Here is a 26,578-nt window from a genome sequence, read left to right on the forward strand (position 1 = left end):
AATTTCCGAGGCGAGGAATGCTTAAAAAATAATGGAAATCGCTCCACTGTAGCAATTTTAGTTATATTTTTAAAAAAAATAATCTCTGTCATTAAAATTTTAGGGTTAAGGACCAAATTGATCATAATTTATGATACATAAAAAACCATTTCCATCAAGTCCATACATTAAGGACCAAATGGAATCAAAGCCCATACATTAACGACCATTTTGGTCATTTTCTCGTCAAGTAATAACAAGTAGAGAAAGAAAAGAGGTTGGTGGGCGATAGCATCGAACCGTTAGAAGCAGAAAGAGTCCTTCCTCTCCTCTCCCCTTTTTTTACCCCAAAATTAAACGAAACCCAAAAATCCCAAAGTCCCAAGTTAAATCTCTAATGTTTCTGTGATTTTCTCCCCCTTTTAGATCTCTTGTTACTTGCGGTTTATCGAACATACTGCCCAAATATATACCCATAGGTTTTACTCAGATGTTTGGGTTGGAGTTGGACTAAAGGAAGATCAAAGCAAGACATGAATTGGGGTTTTTTTCCTTTTTCTTTAAGTTTTGAGGTTATTTTAGGGTTTTGATATGGCTACTGCAGAAGCTTTATATTTGATTCCTGCTGCTGTTCTGCGTAATCTCTCTGATAAGTTGTACGAGAAGCGCAAAAATGCCGCACTTGAGGTACTTTTATTACTCTTTTCTTTGCTTTTACAGCTTTTTTTGTTTGGATCTTGAGTCCACATATATTTCTCTAGTTGGAAGGGATAGTGAAGCAATTGGCAGTAGCTGGTGATCATGACAAGATCACTGCAGTCATCAATTTGTTGACCAACGAGTATACATATTCCCCGCAGGCTAATCACCGCAAAGTGAGCTTTTTTTTTTCTTCTTCTAATATTTTTTTGGTCAACATTCTATTTTAACTTTCATTTGTTTAATATTGGTTTAGGGAGGGTTGATAGGATTGGCTGCTGTAACTGTTGGTTTAACTTCAGAAGCAGCTCAACATCTTGAGGTAAGGCATTGCTATGTTCAGTTTTGAGTTTTGAAAATCTTTACTATAGAGGTTAGTAATAGGAAGGTTAGTGGTTCCTCTGTTACTTTGAGGTGTTAGTAGAGAATGATTAATTAATTTGATAACTATCATGTCTAGGTCAGCTTGCTACCACCTAACTCTTTCCAACAAGGTTAAGCAGATGGATATAAATCATTTACTCTGTATTTCCTTGTTGGGATATTCTGGTCTCACATTTCAGCTTCATTGACAGCTAGTCACATCTTTAGGTGCAAAAGAATGATTATTGTGTTTTGTGATTCCCATGTTTTTTTTATACTGGTAACTTTATTGTGATTCCCATATTTATTGGATGTGAACACGTCTTAGCTTCTTAACTAATGTAGAAACTGATAAGTACGTAGAGTAAGCATGTGGATTTGACATTTATATGTATTTTATATTTTGCAACCAAGCATAATCAAGATTGTGCATCAAAAAAGAGAAAGAGATCAAAAAGTAGTAAGGGAGACAGAAAAAGTTTCAATAAGAAGAAATAATTAATTCTTGATTACGAATTGACCTGATTAAAGACTTTGGTGCTTCATTTAACCCAGCTAGAATTTGTTGTTTCAACTCAATATCACTATTGTTTGTTTCCAAACCTTCTCCAGAATGGTAAAAACTACAACTGAATGAAGTGATTTTTTTCTTTTTGCATCTATTCCTTGAATTTTACGGAAACCGTGCTTTAACAATTTGTGCTAGCTTATGATAATTGTATGTTAGCTTTATTGTTTCTGGTGGTCATAAACCAGGAAAAATTGCTTTGTGGAGGGTAAAAAAATTAGGGCTTAGGTATTGTGTAGACTTTTATGGAGATATCGTTTGGGTAACTTTCTTCTTTCCCCTTTCAGATATTTAATTTTTATGCATGGAATTTTCTTCATATATATTTAGTACTACAAAGTATTTTGATGCTTACTTGGCTTACAAACACTTCTACAAAGACATTGCTTTGATGTAGGGGTGACAAAGCTAGTCCAAACCCATTCAACCTGCCCAACATTTCACGGTTGGGCATGGAATGATTTTTTTTTTGATGGGTTTATTTGGTCAAAACCCATCTTGATCCATAGCAAATGATAGCCCAAACTCAATTCATCAAATGCTCAAACTCAACCAGTGAGATTACCCACCTTTTAGGATCATGAAAAACTTGTGTTTGTATATTTATTTTCTAATTAATTTTAAAATTGATAGTCTATTTTTTTTTACTTTTATTTTTGAGAAAATTTATGTATATTAACTTGTGAACCCCAACAAAATTGATTGACGGTTCAATGGTTTTTTTTTTTTACTTTTATCCATTCTTGATTTTGGTCCTTTTTATACTTTTCCATTGACCTTATACGTTTTCATCTTTCTTTGTTGAACATTTCTTTCTTTATAATTTTGTCTTACTAAAAATGTACATACGACATACTATCCTTTATGAGATTCAACTTTCTATACTGTTAGGATCCTTATGAACATTCTAGAATATATGTAAATATATTCAATGACTTAATTTAGTCCTACTGTAATTTGGTATTGATTTCCTTCCCTTTTTAGGACATGTAAACATAGTTATTTAAACCCTAATAGCTTGAGGGAAAAATCAATCAGAATTTTCTCTCAACCCTCTTCTTTCTCACATGGTATCAAAGTGTTCAGTGAGAAAATAAATTAAAAATAAGAAAATAGAATTTTCAAGCACCTTTTCAACACCACCACTGTTTTGAGGTTTCGATACTCTCTAGGGATATTGTGCATATACCAATACCACCAATGAGATCAGGATCCTCTTGCAACCTCCACCTGAGAAATTCCACTACTATGGGTCACTCATGCGCCACCACCAGTTCCAGATCTCCGACGCCATACACCTCACTCGTGCCACTTTTCAGCAATCTTTTTTCACCCGTGGCTCTTCAAACTGAGTCTATACATCTTGATTCCATCACTTTTCAACAACTTCCTCTATTTTCAGCAAGAATTTCTAGATTACACTGTCTGTTCTTCAACTTTTTTCTCAGATCAAAATGAATTTTGTTTTTGACACTTATAGCATTCTTGAAACATCTACATTACCATATATTTGATGTTTGGTTGATTTTTTACTTTGACGCGTTATGTCTCTCAGATTTGATATTTTAGATATTTTTGGGGCTTAACCTATATGGTTTCCGGCAGCCTAAACCATGGTATCTCCCTAGAACCCTTGATAGGTAGTGCAAACTACTAATCTTGGTTTTCTTCTGGTCAAATGTGGTGCAAGAGACAAGGTGTTCAAAGATCACTTAATTAAAAAGACTACAAATATTGATGAAAAGGATAGGGGAGAATGGGAGAAGATTGATACTCTATTATGTAGTCTATTGATTCGAAATTGATGATGTTGTTTTGTCCTTACCACTTAGTTTGGGAAAAGGCTATGCAAATGTTATATCCCAATTTATAATGTGATTTCTCGGTTGTCTGTCCTTTTAAAAAACAAGATTTGGATTTTTCTTACCTATCTTGGACAAGTTCACGCTAGTTGTCTATGAATTTAATGAACTAAAGCCTGCTACTTCAAGTGTTGATAAAAATTGGAGCAACACTAGAAGATGTTTTAAGTTATTACACTTGTTGGACTTCCATCTGACCTTGACTTAGTGTGTGATCAAATTTTGGCTACCCCATTCTCCCGGCTTCAAATGACTTATTTGTTTGATTATTATGACAGGTTGCACCACCTATGACCTATGTCGTCTAGTCATCCAATCTCATATGCAAACTCTTTATTGTAGCATCTCCAATTGGAAATAGAAATGAAGGCTGCTCTAGGAAACTTGGTCAAGGTGTGGCTATTGTAACAAATTGGGCCATACTCGTGATGTGTGCTACTCTTTAAATGGTAATCAAAGAATGTTCATGTAGCTCAGACCGAGACCGAATCCATTAATAACCAACCAATAAACTATTCTCCTTAATGAGGTAGAATACAATGACTTTCTTCCATATCAAGGGAGTAAGCAGACATCTCCACAATAGCTTCCATGTCTCAGATGGGTAATCATGTTGGTTGTATCTCATAGTCCACCACACTTGGTCCTTAGGTCATAGATTCAGGTGCTTCTGATCATATTTTGGTAACAAATCTTTATTGTCTAATATTACTTATTCTCGATCCCTTCTCATTGTTATGTTATCTAATGGTTCTAAGACCATGACAACTAGAGCTGGTCAAGCCACTTCCTTACCTTCCTTGACTCAATAATTTTTTTTGACCCTGGTTGTCCCTTTAGCCTTCGGTTTATCAGTCGTTTGGTTAGAGCCTTAAATTGTTTCATCGTATTCTTTAGTACTTCTTTGTTATATAATACTTCAACAGGGGAAGGATGATTGGCGAAGGACAAATAGACTTTATTATCTCAATTCTTCCGGCTCCATTGTAGTTTGTTCAGTCTCCAACTCTCCAAATTTAATCCACAGACGATTGGGACACTCTAGTTTATTTAGACTTCAAAAGATGATACCTAGCTCGTCAAAATTATCTAAATTTGACTGTGCGTCGTGTCAATTGGGGAGGCACACCCAAACTACTTATCCATGTGGTCTTAGTAATCGTGTAGTCTCTTTTTCATTTATCTCATTCTGATAATTAAGGTCCTAGTAGAGTTAGTTCAGTTTAGGTTTTAAGTATTTTGTTAGTTTCACTTATGATCACATAAAGTGTACTTCAATTTTCTTAATGAAAGACCATTCTAAATTATTTTCTGTATTATAAACTTTTTTTGTGGAAATACAAAATCAATTTGGTGTTTCTATTTGCACTTTTTGTAGTGATAATGCATAGGAATATTTATCATCTTTTTTTTTTGAAATAGGTAACTTTTAGGAATATTTATTATCTTAATTTCAACAATTTATGTCTTTCCTTGGAATTCTTCATCAAATATCTTGTCCTTGCACCTCACAACAAAATGAGGTTGTGAAGAGAAAATAGGCACATCGTTGGAGACTGCACACACCGTACTCATCGACCAAAAATGTTCCATTGTGCTTTTAGGGGGATGCAATAGTCGCATCTTGCCATCTAATTAATCATATGCCTTCCGTTTCTATTTAAAATTATGTCCTACACACTATTTGGTTTAGTTAACTTTGTTCTCTTTCATCATGTCTTTGGAGGAGTACATGCTTTGTCCATATCCTCGCTCTGAGAAAAGACAGATTGGCTCCTCATGCTCTTAAATGTGTTTCTTTTGGTTACTCGAGGGTATAATAAGGATATCAATGCTACTCACTTGACCTTTAGCAATTCCTTATGTCATCTGATGTTACTTTCTTTGAGGTTGATCCTACTTCACAAACTCTTCTCTAGAGCATCTAGACATTTACGAGGTTATACCGATTCTTCCATTTAGAGATTTCTCCATAGTCCATCCCTCCACTCCATCTTCTAGATCTCTATTTGCACCTCCACCAGTTTTTTGAGAAAAGGGTGACTTTGTATTCACAAAAAACACATCCAAGAAATGACGAGGAAGAATCTTACACCCACCAAAAGTATGGGAATTTCTCCAAGAGGACTTCAAGAGTAGAAGAACTTTACAAGTTACCTATGAAGTCAACCAGTGCTACTATATCCCCCCCCCCCCCCACACACACACACTCTAGTTTACACAAAAATAGAGCAAACTAAGACTCTGACTCTATCTTCTAAATGTTGCTACCCTTGCCATCAAAACATTTGTTATTCCCTTCCTTCACCTCCACCACTTCTGACTTATGATCATTGTTTGTGCTCCTTGTTGGGAAATAGACTATTCACGCTCATCGCTAGAGTCCTTGCATGCTATGGACTTGTATACATAGAAGTTCTCCCATAGCCACTCGAGAAGATATTCATTTACTTGTAACTCTCATCCTGTCTATACTTGCTGAGCTATCATCGTTTGTCATCCGCTCATTCTGCATTATATCATCACACTATGATTTGTTTTCTATCTTGAGACTACAAGTGAATGTCTTTCTTATCTTGGATGGCAACAAGCTATGGTCGAGGAGATGTCTGCCTGACATACTAGTTGTACTTGGGAGCTCATTCCTCTACCTCTAATAAGTTTACAGTTGGTTGTCGTTGGGTGTATACGGGAAAGGTTGGCCCCGATAGATATTGATCGCTTAAAGGAACGGTTAGCCGTTAAGGGTTATACATATGTTTTTGTTTTGACTAGGTGATAGTTTCTCTTTTGTGGCTAAGATTGCTTCAATCTATATCTTTTTATCTATGACTGTTTTTGGCCATTGTCCTCTCTACTAGTTGGATATTTAAAATTCCTTTTTTCATGAGGATCAAGTGAGACATATCTGAAGCAACCACCTAGTTTTGTTGCTTAGGGGAGCGTAGCAATATGGTGTGCAGACTACAACAAGCACTTTATGATATGTAGCAGTCTCCTCAAGCATGGTTCAAGAAGTTTAGTGTAGTTATTCAAGATTTTGGCATGGTACGGAGTGAAGCTGATCATTTTGTGTTTATTATCACTCTGCTTTAAATTTGTGCATGTACTTGGTGGTTTATGTTGTATACATAGTCATCAAAGGTAATGATGACGAGGAAATTACCAACTTGAAACATCACCTTTTAAACCCTTCCAGTCTAAGGTTCTTTGATTTTCTTTGTGACAGTTATTGAATGTAGTTATTCACGTTCTTCAATACATAAAATTCTGTTTTAGGGAAAGGATTACTTTACAAAGGCTGAGGAAGTGTAGTTGCTAGATCTAGTGTAGAAGTAGAGTATCGCGCTATGTGAATGAGGACATGTAAACTCATGGATCAAGCAACTACCAAAGGAGTTGAAATTTAGAGAGATTAATGAAATAGGACTTGTGTGTGATAATGAAGCTGGATTTCACATTGCATCGAATTCGGTATTTTACAAGAGGACCTAACACAGAGATTATTGTCATTTTGCCTGAGAGGAGGTACTCTAAGGAGACATCGTCACACAAGGTTCGTGCAGTCAAAAGATCAACTTGCACACATAATCATCAAGTTCCTAGCTAGTTCCAGAGCAAGTTATATATGCAGCAAACTTGGTACATATTTTGTATGCACCAACTTGAGGGGGAGTACTAGAAACGTTGTGAATATTCTATAAAATATATGTAAATATTTTCGATAGCTTAATTTGCTCCTGTTATTTGTATTGATTTCCTTTACTTTTTAGGACATGTAAAAATAGTTATTTAAACCCCAATAGTTTGAAGGAATAATCTAGCAGAGTTCTGCCTCAACTCTATTCTTTTTCACATGTACTATTTAGTAATTGAGGATCGATAGAAAAGCCATTACCAATGTAAAAGTATGATGATATGACTTGGTAATTTGATTATTTGTCTATCTTTTCATTGACTAAAATATACAAAAAAAGGAATGTTCAGTTGGACTTCATGCAAGGTTGAAAGTTGATGTTAACATACTGAGTTCGTCTTGACCAAATTTTAGAATCTATCTATCAACAATTCTTTTCTCCGTCATTGTCAAAAAAATAATTCATTTTCAATGACAATTCTTTTCTCTGGATATTTTGTGGGGCAGAAACAACCCAAGTCATCCATCTCAATCTCACTCTCCTCTTGTTTGAGGTCAGTTCTGGATAGCACATTAACATGTAGAAGAGCATATATACCAGGTGGTGTAGTTCTAAGTATGTAGATGATCCTATAGCTATTATACATATTCTAGGTTCTTTATAAGATTAAGTAGGATCTAGTTTAGATTTGTTGAGTATACTCAACTGTATGTAGCTCCATGATGTAAATTTGGGATCCCAGCCTGTAGTGCTGAAGATTTATACACAAGACTGTTACCTTAGTAAAAAATAAATATATATATATATATATATATACATATATACATATATACCCGGTCAATATGATTCACAATCTTGAGGAGTTGGTAGAGATCTTATGTTGCTAGACAAGATCCTTCCCCACTACCTATCTTGGACTTCCTTTAGGTGCTAAATTCAAGTCAACTGAAATTTGGAATATGTCGTTGAGAAGGTTGAAAAGAGATTTTACTACATGACTATTACAATACCTATAAATGGGGGTAGACTTACTTTGATGAACAATGACAACCTTTAAGAGGATATTTCTTTGGGAAGACAATAATCAATCACATTAATTTCCTCTAGTGAAATAGATCAAGGTCACTCAACCTAAATCCCAAGGGGGGTTGGGAATTAGAAATCTTAGACTGCATAGTAAAAACATGTTGATGAAATGGTTATGGAGATATGGCCAAAATGAAGCATGGTTCTTGAAGGAGATAGTAGATGGCAAATATGGTACCCTGTCCCTGAGCAATTGGTTTTCAAAGAAGAGTTCAGACACTATATGGAGTTGGCCTCTGGAAGCACATCAGTAGCTACCAGGAGGCCTTCTTTCCGCGTGTATCCTTCGAAATTGCCCATTGGTCGAATGAGCAACTGGTGGTCAAAGAAGAGCTCAGACACTCGTGGAGTTGGCCTTTGGAAGAACGTCAATAGCTACCAGGAGGCCTTCTTCTCACATGTATCCTTCAAAATTGTCCATGGGTCTAAGGTTAAATTCAGGAAAGTTAGATGGTTGGGCAACACTTCTTTACAAGCTTCATATCCAGGACTCTTATCAGATTGCCAACAATAAAGACTGCTTTGTTTGTCAATGCAGAGACAACAAAGTTTGGAGCTCCTTATTTGGGAGAAACTTGAATGAATGGGAAGTCAATGATCTACTCACCCTAGCAGATTTAGAAGTGAAAGCTACGCATAGACAAAATGGTTTGGGGAAACTCCAAGGAGGGGAAATATATCGTGAAAGGCAACTAATACCTTACGTGCTCCCAGAATGGATTGCTGGAAAGTTGATAAAGCCATCAAGAGGTTGTGCAGAATGATGCCAGCAATAATTTTTTAGTGTTCGGAGTGAAAGTAATCACAAATGTTTTGATGGGGTCTCTACTTCAAATCACTCTCTAAAAGCTAGTTGTCTACGTAACTTCCTTAGCTAGATTCTTTTGTCTCCCGTAAACAAATATGTTGACACTTTATTGGATTTTGTTAGCTCTTTGATTTTATCTTAGGTTGTAATAGAGCTAACTCTTTTATATACTTTTTCTAATAACATCCTCATGACGCTCTTTAATGATATTTATCTACTTCATAAAAAAAAGGTTGAAAGTTGACTTTTAAGGATTGTTGGCATTTTTAATGGGAAAAAAATGCTTGAGTTTACACACCTGAGGGCATCACCTAGTGGTCACTAAAGTAAGTTGAGAACCATGAGGTCTCAGTTTCATAATCCAACGGAGGCAAAATCACTAGGTGATTTCTTTCAATTTGGCCAAGCCATGGTGGACAGAGTTACCCAATATACATGTGCTGGTGGGAGGTAACTGGTACTTTGTTGAATTAGTCTTGGTGAGCGCAAGATGGCCCGGTACCACAATTTAAAAAAAATATGTCAAGTTTGCTTTGCTAAGAAGTTTTTCTAAACTTTAGTGGGATATATTGAGAAATCTGGGCCTTAATGATCCCCTATATTGTTTTGCTTAAGTGCAAGGCAAATATTATTAGTGGTCGACGTTCAAGTGTATGCCGCCTTACAAGTAATATATGATGTGAGTCCAGATATTGTACCCACTAGGGCTTGTCGGATTGATCGTCTAATTTTAATAATTACTTCAACTAATCAGTAAGTACCAAACAATTCTGGGGGTTATGTTTTACTATGCTAAATTTAACTAAGAAATAACTGTAAATGTTTTATCAAGCTGACGATTGTTTGATGTAATTCAAATGAGAGAAGTGTCCAGGGATGTGGCAATTTAATAATCTTGTTGAATTATCCAATCATATGCTTAATTATCTTCTTGAGTTACTTGTTGCAGGTTGATATCGCTTATTGAGCATCATGTCGATAACTCTAAGACTACTCGATTATTCCTAACACCTATATCCTTATGATCGTCTGTCGATACTGAAGTGCATGTCTATTTCATCTGTACCAACTAAGCTAGGCTAGTGGGTGTATTCCTATCTACATTAGTGAGTCTATCCCCTTTTTCTATAAGGTTCACGACCAAACTCTTCTTTTTCTTAGTACGCTTGCAAATTCTCTCTACTGAGTCTAATTTATGAGCCATAAATAGTATTTGAAAGGTGATCAAGCAATCAAATAATGAAGCTCAAGCAAAAATAAGTAATGTAATAGTAGAAAATCTTCATAAGCATACGATTGTCAAACTACAACCTTCATGTAAACGCCACAACTTTAAAATTAAGGAGTTTAGCCACACATTATTCGATTCTGAAGCAAAGAATTCATGAATAACACATGTTCAATGAAAGAAACGAAAATAACACAATGAAAACCTACGAAAATATTGTTCTTTTTCCTAATTTGCGTCGTAGGCTTGATAATCCTCAAAAATATAGAGTTCCTAAAAATTCCGAACGAAATACCCTTCATTAAAACTTTTAAACACTATTGTCTCCCAGCCTGCCTAGATGAGCGAGGGGCGACAAGACATTTGGCCCATGGATCTTTTTTCTTGTTCCATTGAGCTTCTCAAGTGCTACCGCAACGCGGGCCACATAGCACAGCGCGTTGCAGTGGCTTTAACTATGTTTTCTTTGATTTTTTTTTCACTTTAATCACCATACTTGGTCTTGCACCTTCGAAGCTCTAATATATCCGCTTTTGGCTCAAATTCCATCATTTTTGTCCTACAAATAAAAAACAACCAACATAACCGTATTTCATAAAATCAATGCTCAAAGAGATAATAAAAGCACCAAGTGTGTGGCAAGTGATAGCTAAATATATGACTTTTTGGCCTTATATCAGTAATTAATCTATCTATTGTGAAGTTGAGCATATTCCATTATGTTTTGTGTTGGTGTTGACTTGCTCCTCAAAGAAAGGATTTGGTAAAGATATGGGCTTGCAGTACCTTTAAGGCTATGGTATAAGATTGTCTTTTCTTTTATTTCGTGTATTCCTGAGCTTTTATTAATCTATTTTATCTTCTAATTCTATATTCTGTAGTCCGAGAGCTATGCTTTGTGTCTTCTGCTGTAGACTAAGCTATTTCTCTGCCAAGAGCCGAGAAAAGGCTTTGATTTTCGGCATTCTTTGTTGGTAAACTGCAATAGAAAAGTTTCATATTGGTTATGCTTTTGGGGTTTTATAATTCAAATCAACTTTACTCTCTTAATCTTCTTTTTCAACATGATTATTAGATTTGTTGTTGTGATTTGATTGATCTGGAAAGGTTGGTAATTGTGTTACTGGCGCTGTTAAACTTTTTTGTATTATACCAAGTATTCCACAACTTCCTTCTCAATATGCAATTTACACCCTGCGATGTGATGTTTTCAGCAAATTGTGCCGCCAGTCTTAAATTCTTTCTCGGATCAAGATAGATTATTAGATTTGTTGTTGTGATTTGATTGATCTGGAAAGGTTGGTAATTGTGTTACTGGCGCTGTTAAACTTTTTTGTATTATACCAAGTATTCCACAACTTCCTTCTCAATATGCAATTTACACCCTGCGATGTGATGTTTTCAGCAAATTGTGCCGCCAGTCTTAAATTCTTTCTCGGATCAAGATAGATTATTAGATTTGTTGTTGTGATTTGATTGATCTGGAAAGGTTGGTAATTGTGTTACTGGCGCTGTTAAACTTTTTTGTATTATACCAAGTATTCCACAACTTCCTTCTCAATATGCAATTTACACCCTGCGATGTGATGTTTTCAGCAAATTGTGCCGCCAGTCTTAAATTCTTTCTCGGATCAAGATAGATTATTAGATTTGTTGTTGTGATTTGATTGATCTGGAAAGGTTGGTAATTGTGTTACTGGCGCTGTTAAACTTTTTTGTATTATACTAAGTATTCCACAACTTCCTTCTCAATATGCAATTTACACCCTGCGATGTGATGTTTCAGCAAATTGTGCCGCCAGTCTTAAATTCTTTCTCGGATCAAGATAGCAGAGTGCGTTATTATGCATGTGAAGCTCTGTATAATATAGCAAAGGTGAGATATAACTTGTACTCTGCATACTAATTTTTTTGCTTTTTCTTTTTCTTTCTGACTTCAATTGTGCTACTTTTGCAGGTCGTAAGAGGAGATTTCATTGTGTTCTTCAACCAGATCTTTGATGCATTATGTAAGCTTTCAGCAGACTCAGATGCTAATGTGCAAAGTGCTGCTCATCTTTTAGATAGGCTTGTGAAGGTAAAACTAATAGTTCTTCCTGTCATTGGATGTTGTAATACTTGATATTGCAAGACTATAGAGCGAAGGGTTAGTTGAAAGACTAAAAATGAAATATATCCAAGGATAGAGAAATTGGCATGTAATATCAACATGGGATTGAGGGTTTTTGTGGATTGACGATGAGGACTTTAAATGGTTGTGGTTGTTGAGAGTAGTTAGAATAGTATAATTAATTATGGGTAGATTTACTTGGCTTCTTTCTTTTCTCTCATTTTACTTATTCTTAGTTATTGTCATTCACATGTGTTGTGTTCGCCTGAAGGACTGGACATTTGTTGACATGGGAGTGCCGGTCTTTTCTGTCCAAAAATGATCATCTGTTTTAATCGAAAGATGTGCACACATTTGATATTTCATCTGATAAATTATTAATAGTTTTGCAACTTTTGTGGGATGCAGGACATTGTCACAGAGAGTGATCAATTCAGGTGAGCTGTAATACCACTAATATCTTCAACTGGAATGAATTTACTTTTTTCTGGTTGATGAGTCTTAATGGAAACAGCATTGAATTGATAATTTTGTTTCTTATGCAGCATTGAAGAATTTATTCCATTGTTGAGAGAACGAATGAATGTCCTCAATCCTTATGTTCGCCAATTTCTCGTTGGGTGGATCACAGTTTTAGACAGTGTTCCAGATATAGATATGCTTGGTTTTCTTCCTGATTTTCTTGATGGTTAGTGCCTGTATATCAAGTGTAAAGAGCCCTGTGCAATTCAATGTCCTTTTTTGCAAATCATTGTGGTCTTACTTTGATTGATCTACTGCAGGATTATTTAATATGCTGAGTGATAATAGCCATGAAATTAGACAACAGGCTGATTCTGCACTCTCTGAGTTTTTACAAGAGATTAAGAATTCTCCAGTAAGATTACTGCTGCCCCATGTGGATTGTTAAACTGTTGTATTTCAAAGATTTTCTACATAGGAATTTCATAGGAACTACACTACTTTATCCATGTGGATGGATACCCAATGTCGGATGAAAAAAAGAATCAAATGTGTAGTTCTTTATTTTAATAATGGCCTAGTTGAGACTTGAGTGATGATGATGCAAAAAATGTTTACTGTCAAGTGTAGCTTGTGGATATCAATAATCTTTTGGAAGTTGTGCTTGACTTTTGATTTATACATGGTAGGGGTATCTTTTCCTATGGTTTTGTGTCTCCATCCTTTGCAAGTAAGATTTTTTTTTCTTTCGAAAAATCAGAAATGGAAAATAGAAGTGAACTCTTTTTTGAGTAAATCATAGATATTTTGATAAAAAAGGAAATTATTATCTCTTTTTTCTAGATTAATTTTTAAAGGTAGTACTGCTTTCCAGTCTGTAGATTATGGTCGCATGGCAGAAATACTGGTACAAAGGGCAGGCTCGCAGGATGAATTTACTAGGCTGACTGCTATAACTTGGGTAAGGATCTTGACATGCCTGGATCATCATGCACCTTGTCATTGTTAGCTTCATTTTCTATTGATATGAATTTGATACTTCCCCTAGCTGGGCTTTCTTTGGTATATAATAGTTTATTGTTCGCTACTTGCTTCAATTTGTCATATCCATCCTAATATACTGCTTTGCTCTGCAGATAAATGAGTTTGTGAAACTTGGTGGAGATCAGCTTGTGCCTTATTATGCTGACATTCTGGGAGCAATTTTGCCCTGTATATCTGATAAGGAAGAGAAAATAAGAGTTGTAAGCATAATGTCTTATAATTGTTGTACTTTACTTTATTCCCTACTCATGCCACCTTTTCTTTTTGATGTTTGTGCTTGTTCTTCCTTCTGTATCTTCATTTTTCTCTTTAACGATTCTCTGCTTTCTCTAATCAGGTTGCTCGTGAAACGAATGAAGAACTTCGAGGAATTGAGGCAGATACAGCTGAGGGATTCGATGTAGGAGCAATCCTCTCCATTGCTATGAGGTATGAAGTTAAGGAGGGAATATAGTTTTTGATATTTTGAAATAGTTTTCCCTTGATGTTGCATTTACTGTCAAAAATCAAAGAGGTTGTATGGAAGTGGCTTTCATGATGTATGTTATCTAGATTTCTTATAAACTTTGTCATATCGGTTTATCAGGCAGATGTCCAGTGAATGGGAGGCAACACGTGTTGAAGCATTGCATTGGATGTCAACCCTGTTAAATAGACATCGGTCGGAGGTAAAACTGAAAGTTTCAATTACATGATCCGTTCTTTTTTTCTTATTGCATGATGATTAAAGCTCTGTCATGGTCATGAAGGAGGTTATGTAAGCTGAGTTTTGCTTAATATCTATTATTTACACTACTTTATGCACGTGGATACCTAACGTGAGTAGTCATGGGAATTTCAAAGACTTACTACTAGAAAGCTGCATTACTGATATCTGAAACTTATGTTTCTTTCTTTTCTTCAGAACTTTAACTTCCATTGCTGAACATATTCAATATGTTTAGCATGGGCCATTCCTTTATGCTCAGTTGGAGAAAAGCCACTGTACTTGTCTTGCTAGTTATCTCTCTTCTTTCTTCTAGGAGGATGAAGTGCAGGAGAGTGGAAGACTAGATTATGTAGTCATCTTTTACCATTTGATTGTTAGATAAATTTTTTGCTTTTGGTGATCTTGTTATGCAAAAATATTTTCCATGTTTGTTTGAACTTTCAGAAGTAATATGATATATGTTGTATGTGAACATTTTCTTGATAATACCCTGATTTTGCAAATATATCGTTTTATCAGTCTATCAATAATTGCTTTCATTCACATTTGCTTACATTGCTGTGGTTCCTGAATGCTTATCAATGTAGGTGTTCATTTTTATTTTTGAGACAGGTCTTAGTTTTTCTTAACGATGTCCTTGAAACTCTTCTAAAGGCGCTATCTGACCCCTCTGATGAGGTACTTCCTACTCCTTTGCTCTGCTTAAGATGATGTAGTTTGCCTAGATGATGTCACTAGGTTCACAGTTATGATCAACACAAGTTATATTTCACAGTACTTTTGTGATGGATATGGCCATGACAACCTTGTGTTTCTTTTTTCTGATTTTCTTGTCCCTTGGTTGGCTTTTGAAACTCAACTTTTAGCTGTATCTATGGGCTTTCCCTTGGTTTGGTACCCTGATGTAATTTAGTTTAGAAACTTTTGATATTACAAGTGGTTCCTTTCCTTTTTCTTTTTTCTTGGACCTTCGTGATATCAGTGTTACGCATAACAGCCAATTAGCTTTTTCTACATCATCTCTGATTCTCATGTTTTATGAAGTTTTAAAACACCAGCATCATTTGGTATTGCTTCAAGCCTTGCAAATATTTTCCGTTTTGTGCAATAAATCAAAAGCCTGCTGATTGTCTTCCTATACTTCAACTTTTCTACTATGTAACGTTTGGCTGTTACTTTTTAGTTTATTGCTATGAATAGCTTCCTATCTGATGAAGGAATGCAAGTTGAACTCATTCTTGATCTGGTTAATCCTTCGTAGTTTTAAGTTTAGTGAACTACATATTCTGATAATTGCCCATCTCTCATATTTCATCTTAATCCAGATTAGCCCCTACTTTTAAGAAAGTTAAAGATAAAGACCATTGTATTACTGGTTTTGATCCATGGTCAACCTCCTATAGTCGGAAGGGGCTTTATTTGCGAGGGAGTGGAGAAATGAGGGTGGGTTTTTCTGTTATGATTGATGTTGCTGGGAAAATTTTTAGGTGCTTAAATTATAAAGATAACATGCTTGATTGAATCTTCACATCTGCTATTTTGTGGGTTGCAGTTGTATAAAGAATTTCCCACTTATATTGTTGATTCTTTTTCAGGTAGTTCTTTTGGTGCTCAAGGTGCATGCATGTATAGCTGAAGACCCTCAACACTTCCGCCAGCTTGTTGTGTTCCTAATTCACAACTTTCAGCTTGATCACTCACTCCTGGAAAAGTAAATGTTTTTCTTCTGTTCATTTTTGGGTGCTGCGATATTTGTGTCTTTTCATTGCTGAGGTCCTTTTCTGTTGAGATCTTAACCTTTAATCTTCCTCTCAGACGTGGAGCTTTGATAATTCGTCGGCTGTGTGTCCTTCTAGATGCTGAAAGAGTTTATCGTGAACTGTCTACCATACTTGAAGGGGAATCAGATTTGGATTTTGCATCTATCATGGTTCAGGTTTCACTTCTGACATATTATTTAGCAGTAGACTTATCTTGATCCTGACAAATGGGGTGAAATAGTTAGTGACAGTTATTATGATTTGTTAAGTATAACTTATTGGAGAAACTTACTAAAAAACATATTAGAGAACTTAGAAATATGACGCTCTCCTAGGGTCGGTTTCACGTCTCCAATGCTCAAAGAAAAGGCTGAGCATCTGCTTATTTCTATTTCAGGCCTTAAACTTGATTTTGCTTACTGCATCTGAGTTGTCTGACCTTCGAGATCTTCTTAAACAATCTCTGGTCAATGCTGATGGGAAGAACTTATTTCTTTCCTTGTATGCATCATGGTGCCATTCTCCAATGGCAATAATCAGCCTCTGCCTATTAGCTCAGGTAAGCTAGAACTCTTTTTGAGACAGTACTCTTTTCTCTTTTGAGATAACAGGTAAGCTAGAACTTTCACTTGTCTTTCTCAAGCCTTTTCACCTCTTTCTCTTTTTGAACTGAACAAATCTTCGTCCTTATTTCTGTTTGGGATTTCCCTACAGGCTTATCAACATGCAAGTTCGGTTATCCATCTGTTGGTTGAAGAAGACATCAATGTGAAGTTCTTAGTACAACTGGATAAGTTGATCCACCTTCTGGAAACTCCGACTTTTGCTTACCTTAGGCTGCAGGTATTTTGGTTTTGTCCTTTTATCAAGTTATTAATCCGTGAAATTTGGGTTGTTTTTTTTTTGGGTAGATAATTTAATTTATATTGAGGAAAGCTTCCCATATACAAGAGATATATCAAAAAGTAAGAATCTACACCAAAAACATGATTCTCTGCGAAAGATACCCAGTCATCTATACAAATAGGTATCTCAAGGGTGCACCAAAAAGCAATCAAAGTCAATAGGTTACTCCTCATATGCACAAATCAGTTTCAATTTCCTTATATGCTCTCCTATTGCTTGCCCTCCATACGACCCACATAAGAGCTAGTGGTACAACCTCCCATGCCTTTTGTCTTCTTATCCTACTTTTACCAACTTAGCTGTGCCACACATCTAACAGTACCTGACCACTCTCCACGGACCTGTTGCCACCTTAAAATGCACTAAATGATCAATTTCTTCATCTGAGCATATACGCATATTGCACCTACTAACACAAGTAATTCTCTTCCTCGAATTCTCAGCTATCTGAATCGCTCCCCTCAGTGCAAACCAAGAAACTTTTATGGGTGCCTTGGGAATCCAAACGATTAAGTGTGGAAATGTGTCTCCTCTCTCACCTCCTAGAATCCTGAGTAGAGGTTGATATGGTCTGCTTGTAACTTTGGAATTACCCCTTCTCCCAGTCTTCTATGTTTGTTCATTATGCTTTTGGCAGAAGCTTTTTTTTTTTTTGTGAACTTGAAAAATTATTATTGATGAAGGGAGTGTTTCCTTCTCCTTCTCTTTTAAGTTGTATGTTCCTTCTTTTATCCAATTTAATCTGTAGAGACAAGCTATTTCAGCTAAAAAATGAGATGTCAATGATGAAAACTGCTGAATGCGAAGCAACAAGGGAACATTTCTTGTCGTTGCTTTTTAGAATTAAGCTGCATTGTGTTAATTTTTGATTCCTAGATGCTTTGAATGCTATAAAGTTCATGTTATTGCATCAATATATTTTCTTGCTCTTAGAAGCACATTTCTTGGTTCTGGTGTGTTTGATGGTGCATGCCAAAGGACCAAAAAGCTTCTGGTCTGCATTTCACAAGTAAACAAGCATGAAACAACTTGGAGGGAAGAAGATTATATTGTTATCGACATATCTTCTTCACAAAACAATTTTAGACCAACATCTCACCACGAAAAGGTTGATATAGGGTGTCATCGCAATTCTGGACAAGTGCATCACCAGCTGCCTTACACCTATCATCGAGTGGACCATCTTAACATTTCTACACAAGTACCCATAAACATGTAATCATGATACGCGAAGTTTATCAATTTCAAGACTGAAATCATATGGCATATTGGCCTAATCGTGAATGTGGAACCATAAAGTGAAACATCAAAGGTTTCAAAACAGTTATTATATAACCATAATACTGTCAAAAGACACATGCACATGTCTAGACTAAGCACAGGGACATTAGGGATGGCAATGGGGCAGTGCGGATGCGGGGCGGGGTGGGCTTAAGGCTATGCGGGGCAGCGCGGGTTGAAGTGGGTTTTTTTAAAAATAAAACTAATGAGGGGCGGGGCGGGTTGCGGGTATATGTGATATTTTATGTGGGTTGAAACTTAATTTTAACTTTTTACATTAATAAGAGTGATAGAACATTATTTATTAAGACAACTTCTTTAAAGCTACTAAAATATTCAAGATATTAAATGAAAATGGTTCAACAAAAAATAATACAATTTCTTACATGTTTTCCAATTGACCTCTAAAAAATACATTTTGAAGTCATTATCCTATTAAATTAATACAACTTAATATTTTTATGAATTTTATTTTTAGTATCAAACTTAACTAGAAAAAGAAAATATTAAAAAAATTATGCGGGATGGGGGTGGGGTGGGGCGGGTTGAAAATGAAAAAAGTTGTTATGCGGGACGGGGCGGATTAAAAATTTTGCAGGTTAAGCTCAACCCCCCCCCCCTCGCACCGCCCCATTGCCATCCCTAAGGGACATCTCCCAGCTATGCAAAATAATAAATTATAATGACCCTGGCAATGATAATCGGGCTCAGCAAAAGCTGACAAGGGAGGAATTGATAAAATATCGGATGCACGAAAGATAAAGAGAAACTTTAAAATCTAAGAACAAGGAAGTAAGGATAGGAGATAGACACAAACAATGAAGTAACTGTCAACAATAGCTATATTAAAACTAAAACATCCAATTAAGAATCCAAACAAGCACCAAATCTATAAAGACCCATACAAGAGAAACGAATTCCTCAAGCACGAAATCTATCACTAGATAACCCTCATGAGGAAAGATCTTCTAGCAAGCAGACTCTTCAACATTCAATAGCAACAAAGGGGCCATAGCCTACCGCTCACAAGAGTTTCACTCAATAATTCAACATAGCCTCAAAATAATCTTATAATAATCTAAGTCTAAACGAGTTATTCTCCACTATTTATAGCCTAGCTAATTCTTACAAAAATACTTTTAATGAAATAAGGGCCTTCCTAGTCAAGAAACTTGCATTTCTAGAATAGCTACTTTACATTCATAGCCTCTTTCTCCCTGCTCCGAGTGGTGTTCCATGTGGAGACTTGTACTTCCACTTTAGTATGTTTGTGATCCTCAAGGCTTCATTCCAAGTTCCCTCCAAGCCCCCAACATAGCGACTTGATTGAACTCCTTAGCTTGCCATGACATGCGTGCATCAGGAATCAGCAGTGATCTCCAGATTGATGGTTGGTGTGTGCAAATGAAGTGTGGACCTAATTTGAGTTGTGCCTTCTATATTCCATAGTGTCAGATGAAATAAGTCATACATAGTTTTTGTGTGGTTGGATGTACTGATTGTGCTCAACTTATTGATTACATCACTACATTTGAGGGAGATAGTTATTTACTTTTTTCTTGCAGCTTCTTGAACCTGGAAGATACATTTGGTTGTTAAAAGCTTTGTATGGTCTGCTGATGCTGCTACCGCAGGTATGTTGTGAATTGATTCTCCACTGACTTTGAATTTGAAGGTCATTGCACCAAATATGTTCTCATTTTTTGTAAGATTTTACTGCTTTAAAAGAGGTGTAAAAGAGGTAGAGAACTTCTAGGAAAAAAAATGGTTCTCCACAAGGAGATCCAATCATCTCTGCTAATATCTTATAGGTGCTCCTAAAATGTACAAGAACTTTAAAGTTTCTTTAATTTGTACCAAGGTAATTCACCCCTTTCAAAAGATCGTGATTTCTTCCTCTCCATATGAGTCACAAAATTGTGGGGGCTCATTTCCGTCTTGCTCATTTTCCTCCTAAATGGGCAACTTTGCAGCAACTCTCAATCAAGGTCCTAAAACTTCTAGGCCATACTTTATAGCCTGTGTTCCATCTGACGGAAAAGTAATAAGTGGTTCACATCCTTCCCTGCCCTTAAACTTGAGCTGACATGAATTTTCTCCCCCTATGTTCTATTGATGTAAGACGTCGTTTGTTTTTATTAAGATTAAGACGTCTAATCCTAACACACATCTGGAACTTGAGCTGACATGAATTTCTTCCCCTAAGTTTTATCAATGTAAGTTCCCATTTCTTTTTATTAATATTATGACGTCTAATCTAAATATATATCTGAATATTAAGATTTGATTACAAAATGATTAAGAGTATTTGTTTTCTTAACATTTGAATGTATAAACTTGTCTTTATTTAATTATTATATGAAATACTCCTATGTTTCATGTATGTGTCTTAATTTGATTGGCCATTGAGTTTAAGAAAGGTAAGGAAGACTTATGAATCTTGTGGTACTAAACTAAATATACGTGTAATGTACCAAAATATCTTTAAATCTTGTGGTCTTAAATAAGCCATGTGGATGTTAGAATTAAAAAGCTACTCCCTCTGTTTCAAAAAGAATGACCTAGTTTGACATGGAACGGAGTTTAAGAAAAGAAAGAAGATTTTTTAAGCTTGTGGTTCTAAATTAAAGTTATGTCAAATGTACCAATATGCTCTTTAATCTTGTGGCCTTAAACATGCCACGTGTAAAGTTGAAGTTAAAGTGTTGCCAAAAAAGAAACGGGGTCATTTTTTTAAAATAGACTAAAAAGAAAACTAGGTCATTCTTTTTGAAACGGAGGGAGTATTAAATATAGAAAGTGACATTATTTTTGAAACAAACTAAAAGAGAAAGTAAGACACTTAAATTGAATAAGAGGGAATATATAATTCATATAAAATACTACTCCCTCCGTTTCGATTTGTTTGACTTACTCTCCTTTTTAGTCTGTTTGAAAAAAAATGTCTCTTTCCTTTCTTGGTAACTCTTTAATTCTAACTATGTTTAAGACCACAAGATTAAAGGGCGTTTTGGTACATACTTACATATCTTCAGTTGTAGACCACATAATTCAAGTCTTCTTTACTACACCCAAGGGTGTGGCCTAGTGGTCAATGAACTATGAAGTGGTAGAACCATGAGGTTTCACATTCAATTCTCAGCGGAGACAAAAAACACGTCGTAGCCTTGGTGGACATAGATACTTGGTACATGTTATCGGTGGGAGGTGGTAGGTATCCCATGGAATTAGTTGAGGTGTGGTCGGGACACCATGATCATCAAAAAAATATAAATTTTCCTTAAATTTTGTGTCAAGTCAAAGCCAAACATTTCTCTATGACTTTGACACGTTTCTAGCGTCGACCTTAAATGCTCCCCTCTTGGCCTTTCCGTTTTGGCCCAACTGTAGAACCCAAGACATTGCCCAATGACTTTGGCACGTTTGTTTGACTTTTCAACACTATTAAGTGTTCTTTTTGCCTCTTCCATTCATATCTCCTTGTATAGCATCAGTTGTCTACCTGACAGCTGGCTTCGATAGTATCTTCTTAGACTTCTGGTGAGCAAGAGATTCAATTTAGTCTCTCAACTCCCTTTGAAGCTTCCATAATTCCCATTCGTGAACGATTTCTCCACATAGAGCAGGGACCTATGTTTTGTCATCGGCTATGTCCCTGCATTTAGGCGCTTCTATAGCCATTGTACTACCATTTCTGGTGAGTTCTGATCAAGTTTCCCAAGTAGGGAAGTTTTAAGGCATTTCTCCGGGTTCTTAATTTCACAATTAGAAATAGAGAAAATTAACTCTTTAAGTTTAATTCAATTCACATGACATTATCGTGACATCACTGGCTAGGCTGTTACCTTTTTAGATGTCTTCAGTGACATCTCATAAGAATTCAAAACAGAGCTCTTTGAATTCTTTAGGTTCTCGGGTTGATTCACAGAAATGAACAAGTAGGTTATTGACTGTTGTTCGAGGTTCTAGATAGAAGGAACTCTCTTTCCAAAAGTTAATGCAGCTTCTAATATTCTTGAGGGAGGTTTATTAAGATTGCATCAATACTCTCATCTGGTATGTGCGTTTAAGAGTTTCCATGTATCATCTTTTGTTATGCAAGTTTAGTTTCTTGAGTCTAATTTAATACAGTGCCAAAAGTTGATCATATGGTCGCATGAGTAGTCCTATTAGCTGTTCTTTGTAAAAAGAATTGAGTAATTCAGTCAGCTGTTGTTCTTATTCTTGGAATTAGTGTCACAGGTATTGTCCATTTTATACTTGCTTAATTTGGATGTTTAGTCGTACAGACAGCACTAACAAAGAGTTCATCTGAATATTCATTTTTCCTGGTCATCACCTTATCTACTCTTATTAGAAGTGGATACTCCCTTCGTTTCAATTTATATGAACCTATTTTTTTAATTTAATCCATTTAAAAAAGAATGATTCCGCTTTAAATTGGAAACAATTTAATGGAACTTCCCATATCAACCTTTGTGAGAAGCTCCATACAAAATAGCATGTTTGAAACCACAAGTTTCAAAAGTCTTTATTGTCACTCAAATGTTGGCCTGGGGCCACAAGTTCAATAGTTTTCCTTGACTGTGCCAGTCAATAGGCTCACATAAATTGAAATGTCGCTCTTTTTTCTTTCATATCAATTTAGGGGTGTGCATTTGATTTTTTGGTTCGGTTTTGTATTATTAGGTTTTGGTTTTTCGATTTTTGATTTTAAAAAAGTGTAACCCAATCCAAACCTAAATAAATTTGGTTTGGTTTAGTTATTCGGTTATGTCATTAATTAGCAACATAATCAAAGTTTAATTTGCAATTTGAAAAAAAATAATTAAAAATAAGTAAATGATATTGAATGTTTTAAATGTACTTTCTAATATAAATCGCTAGCAAAACTCACAACACAATACTTGAAAGTATATCAATTATAGATATCCAAACATAAAATATAAACTAAGGGTCTGTTTGGAAAGCCACTTGTAATTGGAATTGGTGTAATTACTAGGGTAGTAATTACCAGCCTAGTAATTGCATAGCCTGGTAATTTCACTGACCTGTTTGTTTTCCACTGTGTAATTACACATCTATTGTTCATATGCACAATTGGAATCATAAGATAATATTAAATTTTAAAAATAAAATTTATATGCAAAGCGAAGCCCGGTATTTAAGTGGAGAAGGGTAGAGGGGCGGGCCCATTATCCACCGAGTTTAGAAGGCTGTGATTGGTCCAAAGGGCGGGTCACAGACGGATTTCTCGGTTATCAAAAAAAAAATATTTAAGATATATATTGTCTTTTGAAAATATATTAATTAATAAACATATGTTCTTAACTAATATTATGAAAAAATATTAATTGATCTATACTTTTCAAATTAGTATGTTTCAATTGAATTAATCATAAATACTAAAAGTACAAGATTTCTATGAACATCATGAAATGCATGTTTGATAAAAAGATAACATTATAAATAAAATGTCATAAATTCTTAAAATATTTGACAAACAAAAATCTATCAAGTCTAACTAAAAAATAAATGACTTGCAATGTGAAGTCTCTAGTCAATACTACTAAAACAAATGAAATTGAAAATATAACATAAGTTCTAAATTCAAAACAAAAAAATTTAACATAATACTCTTATGTCAAATTTCAACATAACATACATAAATGTGATTCAAAAGAAAAGAAAAATATAAGTCTATAACCTTGGTTAACAATGAAATCTTCTTTAATTTAAAAATTAAAATACTAACAAAATTATGCTAATGAAAAAAAAAATATGACATAAAAAATAGATAGTACGAATAATTGTATGGAATGACATGAAGTAAATGTTGAGAATGAGAAAGAAATGAAATGAAATATAAATAATAAAAATAAGAATAGAATTTAAAATAATAGAAATAAAAAACAAATTAAAATGAAAAAAATATAAATATAAATAAAAAGAAGAAATTAAAAAATAATCAGCTTGTAATTACACTGTAATTACCAGCAATTCACAGCCCCTCCCTGAGAATTGGAGACTGTAATTACTTCCTGCCAATTAAAACCAATTACCTACTAACCAAGTAATTACATGGCCAACCAAACATGCCAGACACTGTAATTACACTAAATTCAATTAACAGGTGGCTTTCCAAACAGGCCCTAAATCATAATGAAAGGGGAATAACTAAAAATGGACAAAATTGGTTAACTCCTCAAAGATTTCAGTTTTTATTTTTCTAAATCCAAAACCAAACAAAGTTAATTGTAAATTATTAATCCAAAACCAAACCAAAAATTCGAAAAATCAATCCAAATTAGAATTCGGTTCGATTTGGTTTGATTTTTAGGTTTAATCCGAATAGTGCACACCCCCATGTATAATCATTGATGCTTTAGTCTAAAAATGTTATCGTTGATGCTTAGTTGACATGTCGTATGTTTGTGTGGCTGCGCCGGCAAATGTCAAAATCTTCATCCCTATACTGCAATTATATGTGCGTGTTTGCTAATTTAATACATCTTTTAATCAATTGGTGCAGCAAAGTGCAGCCTTTAAGATTCTCCGAACTCGTTTGAAAACTGTGCCTTCCTACTCCTTCAAGGAAGAGAGTATTAGGAGAATTTCATCTGGGATTCCGTATTCTCAATTTAATTATGGTGGAGGAGGAGGGTCACAAACACTTGAGGAGGGAGACCTGAATGAAAATCCAAATTCGCTCGACATGCATAATGGGATAAACTTTGCCTCAAAGCTGCAGCAGTTTCAGCAAATTCAGAAGCAACATCATTTGCATTCAAAGTCACAGACTCAATCACGTTTTGTTTCTACTTCATCTGCGAAGGTGTTGCTCTGCTTACTCAATTTACTGATAATGTTTGACGTATTCACTATTACTTTGATATTGAACTTGTATAATTAAAGCTTTATTCAGAGGGGAATTAAAAATTTTGAGATAACTGATTTTGCTCAAGCTAGAAAGATAAATTTGATCTGGTGAAGGGCGGGCTGACGGGATGTACAACAAGCTGTGCATGTACTGCTGCTATTCATTCTCTAACCTCTTCTATATTCAGGATATACAAATAGCAGAAGAACCAAAGCGATCCGTGGACTTGAATAGGCCCCCTTCAAGATCGTCTCATAGAGGCTTGGGACAGATGTAACTCTGACTGTGCTGATTATATGGGTTATCATAGTATTCTTGTAAGTTGTAAATTTTCCTAGTAGCTTGTGAGGGAAGAGGAGGGAGGAGGGGTATTAATTCATATATATCCTAGCAATTTCTTTTTTTCTTTTCAAAGGATATTTAGGGGAACATTGTCTATGTGGTTCTATTATTTTTGTTGTATACCATATGGGCAAAACATGTAGGTTTGTAGGATTATATATATACGTTGTATATGAACAGTTAGTTTTATTCATACTACTTCTGCTATTATGGTTTAAATATAAATATTTTATTATTCATCATTAGAGGTGGATCCACGTGTATCCTTGAGGGTGCACATGCTCCCGTTAACTTCAAAAAATTATGTATATATATATATATATACACCTTAAAATAGACATATTTTACTAGGCACCCAAATGCACAAAAGCCAGTTGGGTTACCTGGTTTAGACGCTGTACTTCATTTGAGGACGAGACTGGGCTCGAATCCCATTTGCTTATTTTCTTGTTTTTTTTTTTCGTTTTTAGTTGTGAAGTTTAAAAATATCGAATAAAATAGGGGGATGGATAGTTTCGAACTTGCGACCCACGGTGCAAAGTGAAATTTAAAACCACCACTCCACAAAACAAACTTTATCTACTAGAGTCATTTAATTTATTTATACATGAATATCATAGTTTTGTATTTTTATGTTTAATAAAATTATCATATAAACCAATATTGGGTACATATTTAACTAACGTGCATTATTGTTGGTGGTATACCTGTTATCTTCAAATCCTGGGTTCGCCTCTGTTCATCATGGTTAACAGTTCCTTTCTGGGATAGGCTTGGGGCTGCAGATATCGGTAATAGATTATTGGTTTAACGATTTTGGTAATTGTTTGTGTTTTTTCCCTGGTTATTAGTT

General features: G+C 35.2%; 1 protein-coding gene across 1 annotated transcript; it reads left to right on the forward strand.

The window, feature by feature from the left end:
* Nucleotides 1-243: 243 nt before the first annotated feature.
* Nucleotides 244-25,883, forward strand: LOC125867100 (protein VAC14 homolog). Its single transcript, XM_049547526.1, has 20 exons — nucleotides 244-666; nucleotides 741-854; nucleotides 935-1,000; nucleotides 12,018-12,107; nucleotides 12,189-12,308; nucleotides 12,750-12,778; nucleotides 12,887-13,029; nucleotides 13,124-13,218; nucleotides 13,678-13,764; nucleotides 13,940-14,047; nucleotides 14,185-14,276; nucleotides 14,434-14,515; nucleotides 15,169-15,234; nucleotides 16,152-16,267; nucleotides 16,372-16,492; nucleotides 16,714-16,875; nucleotides 17,031-17,159; nucleotides 20,069-20,137; nucleotides 25,036-25,338; nucleotides 25,571-25,883. Exons 1-20 carry the CDS (start codon nucleotides 571-573, stop codon nucleotides 25,658-25,660), a joined length of 2,178 nt encoding a protein of 725 aa, XP_049403483.1. The 5' UTR covers nucleotides 244-570; the 3' UTR covers nucleotides 25,661-25,883.
* The last annotated feature ends 695 nt before the right edge of the window (nucleotides 25,884-26,578 follow it).

This window comes from Solanum stenotomum, chromosome 6 (assembly GCF_019186545.1).
Source record: "Solanum stenotomum isolate F172 chromosome 6, ASM1918654v1, whole genome shotgun sequence".
Lineage (NCBI taxonomy): Eukaryota > Viridiplantae > Streptophyta > Magnoliopsida > Solanales > Solanaceae > Solanum > Solanum stenotomum.

Bases quoted from the DNA above. Each gene is read 5' to 3' on its own strand.
- LOC125867100 (XM_049547526.1), top strand. From the start codon at position 571: ATGGCTACTGCAGAAGCTTTATATTTGATTCCTGCTGCTGTTCTGCGT. The intron at 12,779-12,886 runs GTGAGCTGTAAT...TTTCTTATGCAG, and splicing joins ACAGAGAGTGATCAATTCAG to CATTGAAGAATTTATTCCAT. The intron at 16,493-16,713 runs GTTTCACTTCTG...TTTCTATTTCAG, and splicing joins TTGCATCTATCATGGTTCAG to GCCTTAAACTTGATTTTGCT.